The following is a 21,491-nucleotide window of genomic DNA, read 5'->3' as shown; positions in this document are numbered from 1 at the left end:
GGGGATGTTCCGGGGGTGGGAACCATAGACACTGTAATTTACCCAGAAGTACTTTCAGAGACGCCAGACTTGTGTTCTGTTTCTTTTGTTTCCCTGACCGACCCACAGTCAGCCTCTTTGACAAGTTAGACAAGCCTTAATTTAGCTTCAACCCCACTTGCACCTAATTGTATGACCCTTTGGTAAATGACTTAACAGGTCTTATTTCATTTTTCTCACCTGTGTTATCAGGATAATTGGGGAGACCTAATGGGATACTTGTGGAGATTAAATGAGATGATGTATGTAAAGCCCCATAAAAGGTGTTCGGTAAACACATGCTCCCCTTCTCTCAGGATCCCTGAGGGGATGCCTGAGGGCGGGGTGCACTTTGTATTGTGCTGCCCACTAGAGGCACCTGAGAAAGTCAGGGTGGAATTCTGTGTTGGTTGGATGTGCTTGGGGGCTTCTTAGATTAATGCACATATTTCAGAGGCCTCCTATAAAGTGCTAATTCCTGGACAGGACAACCCTGGGGTGGCCTATCTCTGGAACTTCATAGGTATCATGGGAATTTGCCCAGTCCCCTCTTGTTTTGGTGGAGGGTGGGCATCATCCATTCTATCGGGTTCCTTTCCGCTCTCTTGGTTAGTGAGATTATTGAGGGGAAGTCTTAGGTGAATTATAGGGGACTCAAAGGGGGCTGACAGCCCATTACCCATCCACATCCTCTTGCAAATCTGGGACTGACTGGGTGGGCTCTTTGTCCTAAGATGCCCTGATTCTTCCTTAATGAACAAGTTGTAGGTAATATCATTGAGCATTGTGAACATGGTCTCCACCCATAGTTTGCCCATCCAGTGGCTACTACTGCCAGCTTCTACTTCTGCCTGTCAATAGGCAGAAGGGGTACAGATGCCTCTAGGAATAGTTTTTGACAAGGGCTGTTGCCTTTAAGAGGCCCAGAAACCCCTGGCAAAAACTAGATGCCTGATATGCCCTCTGCAGCTCTTCCTCCCAACACCCTTGTAATCAGACTCCCCAAAAACACAGAACAAGAGAGCTTTGATGAGTGATGAGGTAGGCGGCTTTTCTGCTCAGCCTTCTGTCTGCTTGAAACAATCCTCCGGTGCTCAGTTTCAGTTCAGGTAAGGTTACTGTAAGGTTTGATTGGCATTGGCGGTTGGCGAAGGGGAGGCATGGGGATGCAGAGGGTGAGAACCGCACTTAGAGATCACCCGAGATCACCCATGAAGTACCAGAGACTTATGCTACATTCTGATATGAGTAAAAACAGAGACAAAAATGAAGATAAGGATAGATTATGGACCCCTAGCCACTTCAAGGCAAAGCTAAATGTGCCATTTGCCTATCCATCATTGTTTCGTAAGCGTGGTGGGCAGAATTTTCAACATCAGAGCTGTGATCCTGGCTTTGCCTCTGGTTTATCCACAGCTCAGGTGAAAACTCTAGATCCCCCCATCACCCCTGCTCCCATGCATTACATAGCATAGGCAGAAAGCATTGTTATAACCCTGCTATTATGGAAATGAATTTGGAGCGTGCATAAGGAAAGGCATAATAATATAGGTGCTCTTTTTTCCTGGGACTGGAGTCATTGCCACAAGCGAATGCACTGGAGCTGAGCAGGCTTGCAGGGAAAGGGATAAAAGAAATGGCTCCATTGCGGCTCAAATGGGGATTGGGATATAACTTCAGCAGGATATGCACTGCAGGCCTTCTCTGAGCTGAAAAACAGTCTGCTTTTGGCATGCTGCTTCTTGCGGGTGCCAGGGCTCTTGTCAGTAACAAATACTGTATTGCATTTGAGGCAGATCTGGTTGCATCTGGAGCTACCATTGCTGCGGTCCCAGAGAGGGTGTTTGCTAGCGCTGTGTGAGGACTCTCGGCTAGGCAGAAATCTGTCAAGCTAGAACTTCACCTGAAACATGTCTAACTTTGACACAGCAGGGGCTCTGAGCATCACTGAGGATGAGGCAACCGCTGTATGAGTGATATTCGTTGAGAACAAATGAACTTCTTGAAGATTGATTGACATTCTGTGATTGGAAACTATGGAATCTGATTGACAGTGAAAGAGTTGCTTGCCTAGAAGTCTGGTGCTTGTTTCATTCTTGATTGCCACTAGTTGACCTTGGGCAGGACCCTGTCTCCATTAAAATATTCTGACCCTCACCCTCCCTCTTGGAGATGTGGAAAAACTTGTGTTTATGTATTTATTTTTTAAGTTTATTTATTTACGTTTGAGAGAGAGAGAGCACGAGCTGGGGAGGGACAGAGAGAGGGAGACATAGAATCCGAAGCAGGCTGCAGACTCTGAGTTGTCAGCACAGAGCCTGACGCAGGACTTGAACTCACGAACTGTGAGATCATGACCTGAGCCAAAGCTGGATGCTCAACCGACTGAGCCACCCAGGCTACTTGTGGAAAAACATTTTGAAGTGATGGGAGAAAGTATGAAAAGTAGGAGCTTGGGCTCTAGAGTCAGTCTCTCTGGTTGAATCCCAGTTACATTACTTTAATAGCTTGACTTCCTTAAGAGTCAGTTTTCTCATCTTTAAAACGGGGATGAAAGCAGTACCTTCCTAATAGGATGGAGATAAACCATTAGGCTCTCAGCCAGACAGAACCCAAATTCTGGCACTGTGCCAGAAACACAGTAAATTGCTCAATAAATGGTAACTGAATATTAAGTGTCTAATAAGCAGTTTCTCTTAAATGATTCAGCAGACTCCTGGTTCCAGGTTCTTCAGGGGTCCAAAAAGAGTTGGTGGAATTTTTGGAGGTGCTTCCTATCATATGGCCATTTTAAGCTTTCGGCTTGTTATTTTATTTTTTTCAGTTAAAGGCATTAAGCTCCCACCTGAATGGAAGGGGTCAATGTTAGTGTGTATGTATTTGGTTTTGTTTTGTTTAGTTCTGTTTTGAGGGATTCCACCTGACTGGCCGGCCTGGTTTCTGTTGCAGAGATCCGCACTCAGCTCACAGAGCAGATGAAATGCCTGGACCAGCAGTGTGAGCTCCGGGTACAGCTGCTGCAGGACCTCCAGGACTTCTTCCGGAAGAAGGCGGAGATCGAGATGGACTACTCTCGCAACCTGGAGAAGCTGGCCGAGCGCTTCCTGGCCAAGACACGCAGCACCAAGGACCAGCAGTTCAAGTAGGGGCTCTGGTTGTTTCGTGCGGAGACCTGAGACGGGGCTTGGGGCGGGAGGGAGGCAGGGTGTGCCGCCTACACCCTCCTGCATTCACGACGGTGGCCCGGGGACTTCAGGTTGGCTGAGGGCTGAGAGCCCTCTGGGACTTCTTTTCCAGATTGGTCTTTCGTGCAGGTCAGGATCCTGGAGAGCTCAGAATAGATGATGAACTGTGCTGATAATAACAGCAGACACTTTCATAGTTCTTCCTACATGCTAAATGTGGTTCTAAGGGTTTTTATATGTATGTTAACTCATTTAATCTCCACGGCAAGTTTGTATGTTGGTTGTTGTAGTCTCCCCAACTTACAGATGAGGAAACTGAGTCATAAGGAAGTTAAAGAACTTGCCCCAGGTCTCTCTCTCTCTCTCTCTCGCTCTCTCACTCACACACACACCCCTCGTACATCAATATCAATCAATATCAGAGCTGGGATTCAAACCAAGGCAGTCTGAAGTCTGACTCCAGAGTCTCTGTCTCTCTCTCTCTCTGAATCTCTGAGTCTCTCTGAATCTCTCTGTCTCTCTCTCTCTCTCTCTCTCTTTCTCTCTCTCTCTCTCTCACACACACACACACACACACACACACACACACACACACACGCATTCACACACTCCTAGTACATCAGTAGCAGAGCTGGGATTCAAACCAAGGCAGTCTGGCTCCAGAGTCTGTGTTCTTAACCATTTCGCCAAACTGTCTTTAACTGGAAGAAATGAATGATGCTCTAGCATACATCTGACTCATTGCCCAGACAGTTGCAAAGGTCTATCCCTTGCATAGTATTTTATGCAAGTGACCCATTCACTCTGTTCTCACTGCCATTGCTGTAGTTTAGATCATCATTATTGCTGTCTGAATGATTGCTTTACTTACTGTATCATCTGCAGCAGAAGTTCTCAACTCTGGCTTCATATTAGAATTCCCTGGAGAGCTTTTTGAAAATGCTGAAATCTGGGCCCCCTTCCAGAGCAATGAAGTCAGAATCTCTGGGAGCAGGGCCTGGGTAACAGTATGGTGTAAAAGCTTCCCAGATGATTCTAACGAACAACTAGTGTTGAGGACCACAGTGTACAGCTTCTCCCCGTTCCAGTCTGCCTGACCCACTGTTATCAGATTTAGTTTTCCTGGAACACACTGGGGATCCCGCGGTTTCTCTGTGCAGTGGCTTCCCACTGTCTGTGTTCTTGACACTCAGCGTGTGGTCTCCCAATATCGGCACCACCTAGGATGCTGGGAATGCAGAATCTCAGGTCCTGCTCCCAGATCTACGGCGACAGGATACTCAGGTGATTTGTGTGCACATTGAAGTTTGAGAAGTGCTGCTCTGTTTACAAGGGTATACACTCTCTGGCTTGTTCTTTGAGCCCTTGTACATCTGACCTGGACTAGCTTTCCAACCTTACTACCTGCTGTTTTTTTCCCCTACTATACCATAGCCAAACAAAGCATTAACTCCAGTGGACCTTTGCCCATCCTGTTATTTGAACTTAGGTACCCATTATTCACATCTATGCATGTCAGGGACATACCTGTTTTAAGAATCATGTTCCAAGAAGCTTTCTCGATTCTCCCAGAAGAATGTTCTCCCTTTTCTGAATTCTTACAGCATTTTATTTGTTCTTTTATTAGGGCAGTCAGCACTGTCTGCCTGATATTATCTTCTCTTAGTGGACTATATAAGCTTTTCTGATTCGTTTTCCAGTCTCCCATAGTGCCTAGTGTAATATGTGGTATATAATAAATGCTTACTAAACATTATTGGATGAGTAAATGAATGAATGAAGTGATAAATGAATGCCAAGTGTGTCTCATTTTCCTCCATTTTCTATTTTTGTTTATCATATCACCCTAATAATTTGGGACACAAATTACCCTTAACAAACCAGCTCTGGGCAATGAATATGGAGAGGCTAAGTTTGAGGACAACACGTGACACTCTCAAAATAAGCCAGCATGCGAATTTCCTCCACATGTTTTGTCCTCAGAGCTCCTTAGCTTTCCCAAGTTCTGTTCTTTTTACATAAGCAATCCTAAGGGAATAAAATGTTATTTTAGTATATGATGAACGAAGATTTGGGAGAGAAATCATTTGCTTTAGAAAGAGGGGACTCAAAGTTGGATTTATTCTGTTGGTAAGCTACTCCTTAAAATCGCATTTGATTTTTAGGACTATATCATATTTTCAGCTCAAGGACATATTTGCTACAAATTAAGGTACAGATGTGTTCATCTGTAAGTCAGCTGAATTGCTCTGATTAAGATCACATGCAAGGAATAGGGTGTTTTCTCCAAAGCTGGAAGAATTGAATTCCCTTCTCATAGAGCCTGGTACCTGGCTTCATTTGCCCCCAAACAACTAGTGGGTATTTATTAAGAGCCATCTGTGTACTCTGTATTGTACAGGCATTGGAAGATACAAGGGAAGTTTATTGTGTGTCTCCATAGGGGGCCATATCTGGCTGGGGAGGAAAGATTTTTAATACAAGAAGCAACTAGAGAGTAAAGCAATAATGATCTCATTAAGAAATCATAGAAATCATTGGTTGTGTGTAGAATAGAGACGTGATGAGAGGTCAGAGATAAATCATCAGAGAGATACATAAAGGTAATGGAATAGTCAGGAGAGTTTCCATGAAGCAAGTGGGACTTAGGCTAGGCTTTAAAGGTAGATTTGTGTAGGAGAGAACCACAGCACATGCAGGTGAGAGGAAGCAGGAGCGTTTGCTGGTGAGGGGGTACAGGGACCAGTGAGGGACCCAGCTTCATTAAAAGGAAGTTCCTTTCCCATTCATTCAACAAATGTCCATCACACATTCCTTGAACTCCTTCAGTCCAGACACTAGGCCTTGGGACATAGTGGTGAGCTAGCGCTGTCTCTTGCATGCGGCACTTACAACAGGATGAGGAAACGGGCATTGAACAAACCGCACAGTTAGATCAGTTGAGGTTAAGTGTTGAGGAACAGAAGTACAAGGCGCTAGAAGAACTTGTAAGGGGGACTTCAGTCCTTTTGCTGTCACTGTATGGCTAGTTTACTTTAATAACTTCCTGTCTTATCTCCTGAGTAGCAAGCTATTTACCCACCAAACCCCTTTTAAGTACCTACCGGGTGCTGCCCTCTGCGCTCATTCCGGTGGAGACTCAGGTGAACTCTGGATTCCTGGCTAACCGAGAAGAGAGACACGTGGCAATGTCGTGAGCAAAGGGCTTCAGTAGAGGTCGGAGCGAAATAATATGAGAACATAGATATTTACAAAAGCAGTGGAAAACAAGTTTAGGTAAGTGGAGTAGACACCAAATAACAGCTCCGTGATAGACAGGCAGAGGAGTTCAGGTTCGACGCGACAGCATGGTAATGAGGGCTCTCGGTTCTTGAGTGGGGAGAGCAGGAGGTAGAGTTTCTGTTCCTGTAGGAGAAGAGGAAACAGCGCGGGACTATTGGCAGCCTTGCCGTGTTCGTTTATGATGTGTAACGGGGTGGGTGTGTAAAAGATCATGTCCACCCACCATACAAAGTGCCACAAGTGCAGAGGGAAGAGACATTTCTTCAGGTTGGGGACTGGGCGGGGCTTCATGGAGGTGAAGTTCGTGGATGGGAAATGGGAAAATACAAGTGTGAGTGCTAGGTGCCGGTCCAATGGCTTGAATTCAACTGAGACAGTGTAGAAGTTGTAGAAAGAGGATAGAAAGATGGGGGAGGAGGCATTTCAGGCAGAGAGATGGTAAAGGCACAGAGCTGGACAACTGAGGCCGGTGGGTAACTCATCCATTTTGCTGAAGAGCAGAAATAACAAATGCAATCGTGAAATAAGCTTGGAAAAATTGGTAGGGGCTTGATCGCAGTGGTCTGGGAACACCAGGTGATAGGGTTTATTCTGTAAGCATGGGGAGCCATTGATAGTTTTTGAGCAAGGAACATGATTATGGCTGTGCTTTGGGAAGGTAACTATGGCAACACTGCATAAGATCAATCGGAGGGGAGAGACAGGGTAGCAGGAGGCCTGTTGAGGAGTTATGGCCGTGAGCCTAAGGTTAACATGGGCCTAACCTGAAGTCGTGCCCTCGGAAATAGAAATGTGAGGGCAAGAAGCGATCAAAACTCAGAGAAACTAGGACAGAAGAAGGGCTGTGGGTGTCCTGGGTCTCTGGAGTGGTAATTGTACTGTATTTTCATTCAGCTGGTGCAGTGTAGCCTCGATTTTGCTGACTCTAGGGCTGATCCCTAGAATAGTTCATTCTCTGCCCAGAGCGTCTCAGCGGGCACTCGTCACCTCCCCCGGAGCTGTAGCAGCTGTTGGCCCAGCAATGCCATGGATTTGTCTCTCTGTGCTGCCAGGAGAACAGCTGCCAGCGGCAGCTCTGGACAGACGCGTCTTAGGGACCTGGAAACTATTCAAGTCGGGCTGGGGTAGGGTGGCCAAGGCCAGAGTCCGTCTATATGGACCCGCTGCGCCCTTTTCCAGACCAGTGTCTCAGCCTGGCTGGATCTCAGCCTCTCATGCTCAGTTTGATTGGTTATTCAGTTACAGTTTTAAGTGACTACATTTAGGGACAAACGTTGCTGGACTGCTTTTTTTCTTTTTCTTTAGGACAACTTCTTACCCTGGAAGCCATTAGCCTGTCACTCTTTGGCTTTGCTTCCTATTCTGCTTTGCTCCTGCTCACCTTTTGTCCTCTCCCACACTGTGCTCTGTGCAAACACCCTCATTAAAGCCCACACAGCTCTGACTCCATTGCAGAGTCTGACCCTGTGGTCCCATCACGCTCCTTCTCTTCCCCCTCCCCCACAGAAAGAGTGAGAGATGCTGCAGATAGAACTACATAGTGTTTATTTGATTCGACCGTATTCTGCTTTGTTTAAGATAGGGAACATGGCTTCCTCCATCCGTTTGAATTGTGGGTGAACCCTCTTCATGTCTGAAATTCTATCCGCCTGGTTTGATTAAGAGCAGAGATAAAATACTATGTGAGGGTAGGAAGTCTTCCTAGGGAAGATGTTCTTGCATTTTCTTTGGCTCTTTGAAGAGTATAAATGTATTCCTATTTGTTGCTGAGCCTTTGATTGTCTCTTTTAAGTGGAATCTGTGTTAATATTGCTCAGCGGGACTCTAATTGATAATGCCTTGGCTGGTTTTTTGTTGGGTTTTTTTTTTTTTTTAACATGGACTTGCTGTAAATTACCTTTCAGTCTTAGCTCACTTGGTTTTGATCTCCTACTTTTAATGGCTCAGTTCTTCTTCTTCTTTTTTTTTTTTTTTCTCCTGTTGAGTCTTTAGAGGAATACTCCTACATAGCTATCCTGCTGTGTTCTTTCCAGAGACCTTATGCTACTTTAAAACCCACTGCCAACATTTTTTCTGTCTTTCTTCCAGCTTTTTATTTTTCTCAATAACAAATATTTGTTGAATATTTTTAAGGTATCGTTCTAGACTCTAAAAGGAGGGAGATCCAAAGAAATAGAAGTCGTGGTTCTTTCCCACATGACTTTATAGTCTAGTCAGGGATAAATTGTACCTAAATACAATAGCACAACTTCAGTATAAGGCAACATGTGGTAAGTACCAAGTGTGTGCTATAGAAGGGATGGTGCACAGTTGGAAGGGTCAGGAAACTTCCAGGGAGGAAATGGAATCTGAACCAGACATTGAAGAAAATGGACAGGATTTTGATAGACGGAGACAGAGGGAGGGGGAGGATGTTGTAGGCCGGGAGGGGCACAGCAGGAGGAAAATACAAAGCACCAGTGAGTAGACTGGTTTGGCTGGTTAACAAGAGTATATGGAAGAATTGGACAAAGGCAGACAGGACCGTATTGTGGAGAGCCTTGACTTTTGGCTAAGGTTTGGTGCTATGCAATAGACACTGGAAACCACTGAAGGTTTGAATAGCTAGTTGTCCAAGCCGAGGCATGAACTCTGCTTATAGAAGATTGACCTTAACCTTAATGGTGGTGAATTGCTAAATGACTGGAAACTTGAGACGGTGACACCAGTTGCCACAGTATATAATAAAGATCTAAATTAGGGTGGGATGGTAGGAATGAAAAGAATAGAAATTGATCCTTTGGACCATTTAGCAAATATGTGTTGTGTTCTTACCATGTAACAGACACATGCCAGGCAGGACAGATACTGCCCCCTGCACTCCTGGAGCTTACAGTCTAGAGACAGATGGAAAACACCTGGTGCAGGAAGAATCTACAGGAATTGCTGACAGATGGGATTCAGGTTTCAAGTGAGCTCAGAAGCACAAAAGAAAGAGGGCTGTGAAGTTTCTTTTGGACTTGGGTGACTGGTAGATTAATGGTGCCTTTAATAGAAATACCGAAGTTAGGAGGAGTTGTTTTTTGAAGGGCATATGAGAGATTTGGTTTTCGGATGTGAAGTTTAAGACACTGGAAGGGTATCGAACATGAAATTTTCAATAATTGATAGAAAATGAATAGCTGTATTCGGGGCTGAAGTCTGGGTTGTTGGTAGATATTTGGGCATGTTCATAGAGAGGTGACGGTCGAGGCTGTGGCACGTTCTGATTTCCAAGGGTTTAGGGGGAGAAAGGGGAAAACATCTTTCATATTGTCTGTAGTACTCAGATTGCAGAGAATGAAAAGTGATTTAAAAGATATATTTGTGCGTTCATTCAATTCGCATTTTGAGGACCAGGCATTGCTCTAGGTTAGGGATATATCCAAGACAGTATCCTATTCTCACTAACATGAAATTAGCAGGACATTAAAGGGACACATGGAGAGTAAACCTGCTTATTTGGCTGCGTATGAGTTGTGCAACTATGGGAAGGGAGGTGAGGGAGCAGGACCCAGGTATCTCAGGAATCTGGTAGACATCAACCTGCAATACGCCTTTCAGTGGGAGGTTAGGTACACAATTAATTAGAGAGAAATTCTTGTAGAGTCCATGTTCTTGGCCTTGGGCCCAGTATTTGACTGTGCACCGTCTCTGTGGTTACGTCACCTATTGCTGATGGATTTTTCCTCTGGAGTTAACTTCAGAGTTGTTCATCAGCCTCACAGGATAGCATTGGGTTGAAAAGCAGAGTCAGTTGGCCATGGAGATTGTTACAGCTGTGATTTCAAATCAGAAAAGGGTGGAGGACCAGAAAGTTCCTCCTTGAGTATGGGGTGACTTTGAGAGGGAAGTAGGAGGAAGCATGAAGTTGCCAGAAGGGAGAACCCCTCACTTCCTGGGACCAGTGTGTCACTCATTCATTTTGGACATATTTGGGAGCTGTTTGTTCCCTCAGGGGAGGTTTTGCCCAGATGTAGCATCTGGTGTTGAGCAAGGATTGGCTTCCCTTTGCCATGGCTCAAGCTGCCTTTATTTAGAAACGAACAAAAGGTCCCCTGGTGACTTTCTTGCTGGCCTGCTCCATACAGAACTTAGGTGGTGGTTGGGTCCTTTTTGGAAGACTTGGGAGCTCTCCTTACACATGAACAGAGCAGGATAGAAGAGACACAAGAAGGCAGTTTGGGGGGGTGGGCGGTCAGCAAGACAGAGTGCTGGCCAGTCTTTGGAACAGAGAAAGAATTCATTTGCAAGCTCTTTGGGAGGCTTTATAACTTAGCAGGAAAAGCTGAGCGTTTAATCCAGACACATTTAGGTCTGAATCCTGACTCTCCCGCTTACAGCCGTGTGACCTTGAGCAAATCACTTACACCCTTCTAGCTTCAGTTTACTCGTCTATGAAATGCAGAGAGTAATACTTACCTCAAAGAGGTTGTTTAAGGATTGGATATAATATATGTGAAGCACTAGCCTCATGCCTATAACTTACTAAATGCTCAAAAAATGGTAGCTGATGTAATTATCATTGCCACAGAAGGAGTATAGTGTGGTACTCAAGATCACAGGTTCCGGAACCAGATTTCCTGGATTTGCAATCTTAGATTTCCCACTTACTAGCTGTGTGATTTTAGATGAAGGTTCTTAGTTGCCTCAGTTTCCTCATCTGTAAATTGAGGATAATAATAGTGCTCATGGAGTCATTCTGCTGAGTAAGAGAATTAATATATGTGAAGCCCTTAGGACAGCACTTAGTACATAGTAAGTGTAAATAGCAATGACTTCTTTGGGACTCAGGAGATGGGACTGAACATAGTTACACTGGGTAAAACCCTGATAGATTAGATTTACCATTCATTTCCTGAGCTAAACATTTAAAAAAAAATTTTTTTTTAACATTTATTTATTTTCAGGGGAGGGTCAGAGAGAGGGAGACACAGAATCCGAAACAAGCTCCAGGCTCTGAGCTGTCAGCACAGAGCCGGACGCGGGGCTCGAACTCACAGACTGCGAGATCATGACCTGAGCCGAAGTCGGCTGCTTAACCGACTGAGCCACCCAGGCACCCCGAGTTAAACATTTTTTTAAAGTTTATTTATTTTGAGAGAGAGAGAGAGCATTAACACCTGCAGGGGAGGGGCAGAGAGAGAGAGGGAGAGAGAGAGAATCCGAAGCAGGGGCTTGATCCCGCAGACTGTGAGATCATGACCTGAGCTGAAATCGAGAGTCGGATGCTTACAACTGAGCCACCCAGGCAACCCCAGAGTTCAGCATTCTTCAATGTGGCCCCAGATGATATCATGTCAGTCTCCCTTTTCCTCAGTGACCCCTGTGAGTGGGCCCTTGTGAATGACAAACTCATCCTCCTTCCTGATTTTTATGATGTGGCTGTATTGGCAGGAAATATGCAATTATGTCACATAATTATATGCCCAGTTCCTATAAAAACTCAGCAATTGTACATTTTGTCCTATAAGCTGTCATGTTCACAAAGTGTCATGAGCTACATTAAACCAGGTAGTTAATCCTGGCATGTTACCTTTAGATCCAGACTCATAATCCTCAAGAGGAGGAAATTTGTCTTACGCTCACCCTCTGATTCCCTTGTCCTCACAGAGTCGCTAGTTAGCACTAATTACCAAATCATTGGGTTTCCATAAAGGTATAGTGCTGAGGTCCCAATTGCCACCTGGGTGGATAAAAGCACGCCGGTCCTGTTCAGCCTCCTGCCGAGGCCACCAGCCATACCAGCCGGCCAGCTCTGTCCCAGCCTCGGTCCTGAGCATCACAGATTGTGGTTTACTGGGTTGCCTCCTGAGGCCAAACAGAAGCTCCTACGCTTCTGCATAGATGGCTTTGTATTATCCTTTTAGGGTAGGGAATGATAGAGGGCAGTTGGGAGCAAACATGCTTTAATGAGCAGTTGGGGGATGCTGGAGACACTGAGAGCTTCCTATGTCTCCCAGTCTCCGCCATTGGAATGCTAGCAGGACACGCCTCAGGCTTTCGGCTTTGCTGGAGCACAGACGCTGCCGATCGTGTCCCTTAACAACAGGGCTGGGGTGCAGGGAACTTCCAGTATTTGTTTTCTCGGCTCTTGTAAGTCCCATAATAATTCCATAGTAGACACAGGAAGCGATGTGCATCTGGTTCGAGGGATCTTTAATTTTCAGGAATTCACAGCCAATTAAATGAATTGACTTTGATCCAGTTCCTTTTTAAAGGCAAAAGCCATGTCATCTTTATTGGAAGCTGACTGCGTTAAGTGGGAGGGTTTACAAGATAAGAAGAAAAGACAGTCTCTGCCGTAAGGACTTTCATAATTAAAATGGGGGGGGGGATCAGATAGCAGGCTGAGAGAGAATAATAAGAATACATATGCGCATGGGCACATGAATCTAAAAATAGGACCCCATCTAAGGCAGGTTCTAGTAGTCACCGGGAAGGGAGGGAGGGTGGATTACTCGGGAGGGCCTCGTGCTTGGCTTAGGCAGGGAAGGGTAAAAGATAGCAGTTATGTTCTCAATTAGATTTGGTCCCAAGTTAATTGGAGTAAAGACTTTAATATCTAATTCCTGCACTGTGCTGAAGTCTCATGCTGTGAAGAGAAACAGAGTCATATGGGAAGAGCTCAGTGTTAATGAAGGATTTAGGGAAAATGAGAAAAAAGGAGGGTTTGGATTTCTCAGAGTTGAAAAAGGATCATTCTTTCTGCTACCTCCTGCCCTTTTACACCGCCACCAATCATTGGATCACTGCCCCCTCGGGTTTTAAACTCAGGGAAGATCAATGAGCACAGCTCTGCTTCTTAACATATTTTGGGTACAGCTGGTTAAAGAACCAGGATTAGAAAATGAATCGAACAAAGTAGGATTATCTTCAACAGTAGGATGCTGAGCTGTGTTTGCTGATGCCTACTTAAGCAGTTGGGACAGGGCATCCTTGCATGAAGTTCAGACATCCCTCCCTAGCAGCCTCTGTGTTAAAGGAGAGGTTGTGGAACAAGTCTGGCAGCTCTCAGCCTGAACCCTTGTAAACAACAGATGTTCCAAACTACTAAGTTCTGAGGGTAGGGGTGGGGGTTTCTGTTGGTGCTTAAAATTCTTTGAATTTACAGGCAGCATCTCAAGGATTTAGCAAAAGGAGGAAGTTGGACGGCATTGATTCTGCAGCATACAGGTGGAAATGATGCCTGAGACAGTTCCTTTGGAAGACAAAGCACATGCTATTGAGTGGACTCTGACAGAGACACTGAAACCCTGGAAGGCAGGCCCAGTTTAGAAGGATTCGGCTTCCTACGTATATTGACTTTCTGCCCTCCTCCCTGCCCCTCTTCTTGTGCATGGACCAGATTTGTCAACCACCTCCTTGCTTCTGTTTTGTCTGGTCATGGGTGGAAACGTGTGCCCTTTCCTGCCACAGAGTCCCATGTACACATGCCTGCAGACAATCAGGGGCATGCCGTGTGGACTTTTGCGTTAGCCATTCGGGTTCTTATAACCTGGGGATTAATGGTATTGTTAGGGACTTTGTGTTGGCCGCTAACCTTATTCTTGTACGTTCTCAATGTTAGTTTTGCCAGGTCTCCATTGCACCATTAATTGGAGGTGATTGAAGATAATGTTCCTTGTAGAGAATTCAGTTAGGCCTCTTTTCTCCCCACCCCACTCCCAGCCCCCAAACACACATACTGAGTTTCAAACTGGATGATAAATGCTTAGGGCACCTACTTTACAGCGCGGTTGAGGGAAGCCATATGGAAAAAAGATACATAATACATCCTTTTTCTTTCTTTCTTTCTTTCTTTCTTTCTTTCTTTCTTTCTTTCTTTCTTTCTTTTTTTAAGTAAGCTCTAGGCAGGGCTTGAACTCATGACCCTGAGATCAAGAGTCACATGCTCCCCCCGCTGAGCCAGCCCGACACCCCTATAATACATCTTTAGTGGGCTTTGTTGGTACCAAATTAAAGAAGACTTTAGAAAAGTTCTCCCCTTTAATCAAATGAAAAAAGCAATTTATCAGGTCTGGGACAGTTTTCAAGACACGCTGGTCAGGAAGTATTGCTTGAAAATCTCTCATAGAACATCCTTGTACCTTGATTTCTTTTGAAAAACAAGTCTCCTCCTGGCCCTTTTGTTCATTAACATAGAAAGTTTTGGTGAACACCAATGCTGGGATGTGAGGCTCACCTATGCTTTTCAGCCAACATTTTTCAGCACTTTTTCTACACCAAGAGCTATGCTAGGAATTAAATACACCCAGAATAAGCCACTAATCCAACACATGGAAGTTAGCATTTAATGTGAAATATTTTAAGGTTGTGCATGTGTGTGCGCGTGTGCACACGTACATGTGTGTGCTCTGACAAGGTGCAGAGTTCAAGGTTGAGGAGCCAGAGCTGTTTGTTGAGTGACCCTGTAAATCACCTGTAGTATATGTGATCCAGTCATCAACACGTGGCTTCATCTTCATTATCAGTATTGACCAACAGGTTCTGGCAGGTCCTGGGATCACAGAGACATGTAGGACCCAGCTTCTGCCCTTAGGAGGTTCATTGTGTCACGAGGAAGACAGGAGATTTATATGGGAGAAAAAAAAAGATAACACAAAGTAGCATACATTTAGTGCCAAAGCCAAGATGGGAGAAACGATTTTTCATTTTTCTCCAAAATGGGATCTTTAAAAATTGTTTTTGGTATCATTTTAGACTTACAGAAAAGTTGCAAGAATAGTCAGAGAATTTCTGTCACTTACCCAGATTGCCCAAAATGTTAACGTATTACTGCATTTGCTTTATGCTTCTTTCTCCCTCTCTCTCTCTGTACACAACTCATGCACATACATATTTTTTCTGAAACACTGAACATAAGTTGTAGACATGATGTCCCTTCACTCTCACATACTTCAATGTGGATTTACTAAAAATAAGATGGTTCTGTGACACAATGACTAGTACAGGGGATCAATATTGATACAGTAACATTATATAATCCACAGATATTCCGATTTACCATTTATTCCAAAAACATTTTTTTGGCCAAAGAAAGTCCAAGATTATACATTTCATTCAGTTGCCCTGTCTCTTTAGTTTCCTTTGATGTGGAATGGTTCCCAAGTCTTTCATTGTATTTTAGGACATTGATATTTTGGGGGGAGCATTCAGCTCAGTTATTTGTAGAATGCCCCTTAATTGGGACATTTCTGCTAATGTTTGATATTTCTTTCTTTTTAAATTTTTTCATGTTTGTTTATTTTTGAGAGAGAGAGAGAGAGAGACAGTATGAGCGGGGAAGGAGCAGAGAGGGAGGGAGACACAGAATCTGAAGCAGGCTCCTGGCTCTGAGCTGTCAGCACAGAGCCCGACACAAGGCTCGAACTAACCAGCAGTGAGATCATGACCTGAGCTGAAGTCGGCCTCTTAACCTATTGAGCCACCCAGGCGCCCTGTAATGGCTGATATTTCTTTATGATTACATTTATGTGCCTTGGGCAAGAATACCGTAGAAGTGATGTTATATTCTTAGTGCATAATATTAGGACTCACTTGCTGATGATTCCCCATTACTGGTGATGTTAACTTTGATCATTTGGTTAGAGTGGTATCTGCCAGATTTCTCTACCATAAAGTTGTTCTAGTTTATGCTTTGTAATTAATGCGTGTATTTTGGACAGATACTTGGGGACCATGTAAATATCATGTTATTCTTCAAAACTTACACCTATCCGTTTCAGCATGTATTGATGATTCTTGTTTGAATCAGTTATTATTATGGTTACCAAATGGTAATTTTCCCAATTTCCATCATTTTTTCTACATTTGTCGGTTGGGATTCTAATGTAAGGAAGAATTTTCCATCTCCCCCCTATATTTGTCCGGTTATTTGTTTATATCAGTTTGGACTCATGGATTCTGATTTTACTCAATGGGTTATAATCCTTTACTATCTTTATTTATTTATTTATTTATTTTTTAATTTTTTTTTTCAACGTTTTTATTTATTTTTGGGACAGAGAGAGACAGAGCATGAACGGGGGAGGGGCAGAGAGAGAGGGAGACACAGAATCGGAAACAGGCTCCAGGCTCTCAGCCATCAGCCCAGAGCCCGACGCGGGGCTCGAACTCACGGACTGCGAGATCGTGACCTGGCTGAAGTCGGACGCTTAACCGACTGCGCCACCCAGGCGCCCCATCTTTATTTATTTTAATGTTCATTCCAGGTTTGATTAGTGGAGTCCCTTCAAGCTGGTTCCTGTGTCCTTTTAACATGTCCCCACCGTTCAACTTTCTGGCACAAAAAGATATTCTAGGCTCATCTTATACTTTCTTTTCTTCAGCTCTGGAGTAAAGAGTTCTCTTCAAAGAGTCCTGGATCCTATTAATGGTGAATGGTATTTAGAAATGATGGATGCTAGGGGCGCCTGGGTGGCTGAGTCGGTTAAGCTTCTGATGTCGGCTCAGGTCAGGATCTCATGGTTCGTGGGTTCCAGCCCCACATCGGGATCTCTGCTGTCAGCATGAGATATTGTCTCCCTGTCTCTCCCCTCCCCTGCTCACGCTCTGTCTCTCTCTCTCTCTCTCCCTCAAAATTAAATAAATGTTAAAAAATTTTTTAAAAAAAGAAACGATGGATGCTAGATGTGCTCTTTGTTCCTATAGTACCACAGTTTATAGTTCCTCTTAGCAGAGGTAGTACACACAACACATGCGTGTATGCGCACAGGCATATACCCGCCTACTTCTCTGCGTCTCTATCTGTATGCTTATCTATGTTAAAGTCTATGAGTCCCATTAATATCTTCAATTCCAGTCCAGCAGCACATGTTTTATTCAATTTTCTCCATTGTCTACATCTATAACCCTGTTATCTCAACAGTGAGAAACCTGGTACCCATTTCCCATAATATATTTATTTAATTGCTATCGTCCTAGAGTGCACACAAAATAGTTCCAGAGTTGCTAACTCATGCCTCTGAAAAAGAAGACTACTAACTAGGTTTTAGTACTGGTTCAGAGGCTTTGTTTGTTTTGAACCTTCAGGACCAAAACGCAGTGTTCAGAAGTTGGTTGCTAGTTCCTTCTCTTCCAACCTCCAGACCTTTCACGTGGTTGTATTACTTATTAGAAGTACCATTTGGTTTATTTATCTCTGTCTGCATTTAATTTTTTCCCTTTCAGAATGAGGTCTTGATTGACCTTTCTCACTGCCAGATCTTTTCTCTGGGCTAGAGATTGAGTGGCCTCAGGAGAGGCGAGGGACCTGCGTGTCCTTAGGCGCAGTCAGGGCTTTATCAGAAGTCAGTGTGGGGGCCATAGGCCAGACACAGGGCAGACACCGAGGATCATCCTGGGGCCACTCCGCCCTCATTGCCGGGCCCACCGTGACTCCACCTTACGGGTGTGCCCCTTGCTTTCTCCTGAGATGACTCATCTCACGTTCTGCCTGCTGTTCTCCATGATCACCTCTCTTGCACTTAGGAAACCAAGATTCCAGCTCTCATTTCAGTTCTAGGCTGTGACTGTGAAGACTGTTCACCAGTAACTCGTCATATGCTCCATGTTGTACCTTGGACGGTCTTGATCTGGTCTCCCAGACGTGAAGCTCTAAGACACTGCTCGCCGACACCCATACTTGCAGAATTTCCGGCCCTGTTGCTGGACTGTTTGTTAGCTCCCTGTTCTGATGCCCCAAGTGTTTCTTCTCCTTGGCTTTCTTCCTCAGATACTCCAGCCTCTCTAACAGCTCTTTTGCACCAATTCTGACCTGGCCGTTTTCTCCTTCCTGTGTGAGGATAGCTTCCAGATTCCCCTTCCTTTGCCCCATTTAAGTCTCTTCCTCCATCTCCTGCACACTCATTCTGTTTCTCTCCTTCCTCCAGACACATACAACATGTCGGTGCTGCTGATTCCAGCTCTTCTGAATCTTGCCTTCAGCTTAAGTTCAAAAACAGATGGACCCAAAGCATCCTAGATGGTGTGCCAGTTTCCACCACATGAAAACAAATTACTGAAAAGCATCAGGAAATTTTAGAATAGTTTTGAAGTTTGCTCTTCTGTCTTCTTCCCAGCCCTCCCTGCCTGACTTCTCTCTCTCTCCTGACCCCTTTCCACATCATACCTACCATTTTCCATCTCTTCCTTGTGTGCCTTATTGGACCAACGCTGGTTTCTAAAACCTTTGCCCCCCATTTCACCCTCTCTTTGTGCAGGTAGGTTTAACCATTGGGATGAAGCCATGGGGATGTTGAGGATCCAGCTGGGTCGTTGCTCTTTTTCTAATTGTCTGTGCCTTTTTTGAATCTCCCATCAAGGACTAAGGAATTTCTATCTCTTTGACTATCAGATGAGGCTGGGTTCTCTGTGTTTATAAATGTGTGTACCTTCACTGGCCAAAGAATTCACTGACTTGGGAATAAAGGTTATGTTCTTCTAGTGACTTTGTCAGCAGGGGTGCAGAAAGGCTCCGTCCAGTAGCACAGCCTACCCTTGTGTGCTATATATAAATAGGGAGCACATCCCTTGGGAAACACTGACATTGTACCCACACCACTGCTCTCTTCATTCTTGCAGTTTGCTAACAGCTTTCTTCCCATGTTCTGTAGAACATTGTTGAACTGCAACATTTCTAGTCACCAGGAATACGAGAGAAAGAGAATCATCATGGTGGGGACAATTACCTTACAGGTACATCTTGCAGACATTGGCAGTCATTTACAGAGCATCACGAGAAAGTTGTTGGCACAGTCTAGTAATTAGCAGGTGCCCACTGTGACCAGAGTACTGGACACTGTAGGAACTGTCCTCAAGAGAATGTCCTCAGGGAATGGGCTTCTCAAAGTTCAGGGACCCATGACTCATATGCAAATTATGGTATGTAGATACACAACACCTCCCTCCCTTCCTCCCTTCTTTTCTCTTTTCTTCAGAGAACTCTTGGAAGAGAATTCTTAGCTTCTCAAAAGGGCCTGGGGTGTGTAATCACCCCTAAAAATATTTTATAAACACATTTTATGGCACAAGCTGGAATACACACATGTACAGACATTTCATGGTGTATTTTTAAATAACTAAGAACAACATTTTTGTAAAACAATCCCTATAAGTCTTGCTCTATGTGTTGTACTCTGATATTTTCCACTTTGTTCTGTGTTATTATGTCCCACTGTTTTCTATTTCAATTTTTGAGAACTGCTAGGTGGTAACCTGCTAAATTGATGTATTAACCCCACTAATAGGCTGTATCCCCATTTGAAAACCATTGCTTTAAGAGCATTGGTTCTTAAAATTCTGGTGTGTGTGATATTACCTAGGACGTGTATTTATAATGCAAATTCCTGAGCGTCACTCCACCCCTAGCAAGTCAGAATCTCTGGCAGAGGAGCACAAAATCCACATTTTAAACAAGCACCCAGGTGATTCTGATACAAGGTGACTTGGGGTCCTGAAGACTCGCACTTAGAGAAGCTGCTGTCTCTCAGACTTAGGAGCCTGGCCGCTCAAGACTTCAGGTCACACACTCACTTGGAGATGGTGGATACTAGTGGGCATTATCTGCATCCACACTGAGAATCTCCCCATGGATTCTCACTCTTGGATCTTGATTTCCCTGGAGAGTCTTCTTTTTTCTAAGAACTGCGGTGGCCCTTGTGAAAGCAGAGAAGGAGTTAACTGAGGCCACAGAGTAGAGGGTGAAGGAACCCAAGGGTCATTTTATAGAGTGGCCGGGGTGTGGCCCAGCGCTTCAGTAGTGCCCAGAGCCAGGCCCAAATTAGAATGGGGTGGGATTCAAAACTGCTTTTCCTGGCCACTCGCCTTTCATGTGTAACCACATGCAGTGTGTCAACATACTTTCCGGCGCCGTCAGGCACCAGCAGTTTTGCTCCCTCCGAGTTCACGGACCCTCGGTATTCCTGTTATGTGTTGTCTTGGAATGGCTTAGTGCTCTGGGGCTCGGGCAGCTGAGCTTCGTCCATTAACTCTTTAGGCGCCAGGGCTTTACAGATGCTAAGGGCCTTTTAGTTGAAATAGAGCAACAACCGCCGTGAAACAAGAATGTGATCGCCACTCAGGAGACCTACATCCTTGCCCTGCTCCACCCCTATCTGTGACCTCTGTTTCCTCACTTGGAAAATGACAAGTTTGGTCTCGACTCTGGACCATCTAGAAAGTCTCTTCTAGACCTGAAGTTCCATGGTTCTACTTTTTGTACCCTCTGGCTTTTCCCTCTGTGTCTTACAAGTCGTCCTTCGAAATCCGCTTCTAGGTGGGGCACAGGAGATTCACTGAGTGTGGGAGTTCCCCGAGAACCAGATGATAAGTTCGTGGCAACAGAATGTGTTCCTCTTTAGTGCACTGATGCAGTATGAAACTTATAAAGCAAGTTCATTGCAAATTTAGGTAATAAGGCTTGGGACTTTTGAGATGTGTTTATCTTTTCAGACATGACTCTAGCCAGTTTGTTTTGTGAGTGTGAACCCATTGTATGGACTGTCAAGTAATAATAATGGTTATAACAATAATTACAGAAGATGACAATACTGATTTGTAGATGTGGAGCACTTCAGCGTTGATGAACTTTTTTTATGGCCATCACCTTGTTTGACTTGGTCTTCATAATAGCCAAGTGAGTTAGGCAGGGTGGGTCTACTGTCCCCATTTACTTTTTTAAGCAGATAAGGAAATTTTGAGGCCCAGAGTGCATCTGTGACTGATTCAAGATTACCTGGCTTTAGGAAGTGGCAGAACTAAAACTGGGCTCTAGGTCATGAGCATGGTTCGGGGTGCTTTGCAGAGGACCACCTCGCTGGGAGGGGGTACCATCATTCATCCAGATTACTCACAGACCTGTAGAACTCAATAACTTACCAACTTGGAAATTGACCAGGGCATCTCTTACTCCATCCAACCCTTTAAAATTTTGCCAGCAGAGTATCAGCATGGTTAATAATATGCTGTCGTTCAGAGCAAATAAGTCGGTGGGCGCACAAACTCAGC

General features: G+C 44.6%; 1 protein-coding gene across 10 annotated transcripts in view; it reads left to right on the top strand.

The window, feature by feature from the left end:
- Positions 1 to 21,491, top strand: part of SRGAP2 (SLIT-ROBO Rho GTPase activating protein 2) — a 232,933-nt gene that overhangs the window by 88,474 nt on the left and 122,968 nt on the right. For all 10 annotated transcript variants that reach the window (XM_045456177.1, XM_045456175.1, XM_045456176.1 and 7 more), the window contains exon 3: positions 2,968 to 3,160. In XM_045456177.1, the coding sequence (XP_045312133.1) occupies positions 2,968 to 3,160 (193 nt within the window). The remainder of the gene's footprint in view (positions 1 to 2,967; positions 3,161 to 21,491) is intronic.

The sequence above is a fragment of the Leopardus geoffroyi genome, chromosome C3 (genome assembly GCF_018350155.1).
Source record: "Leopardus geoffroyi isolate Oge1 chromosome C3, O.geoffroyi_Oge1_pat1.0, whole genome shotgun sequence".
NCBI classification, from domain to species: Eukaryota; Metazoa; Chordata; class Mammalia; order Carnivora; family Felidae; genus Leopardus; species Leopardus geoffroyi.
The sequence above is the reverse complement of the archived record's forward strand: the minus strand, read 5'-3'. Positions and strand labels throughout refer to the sequence as shown.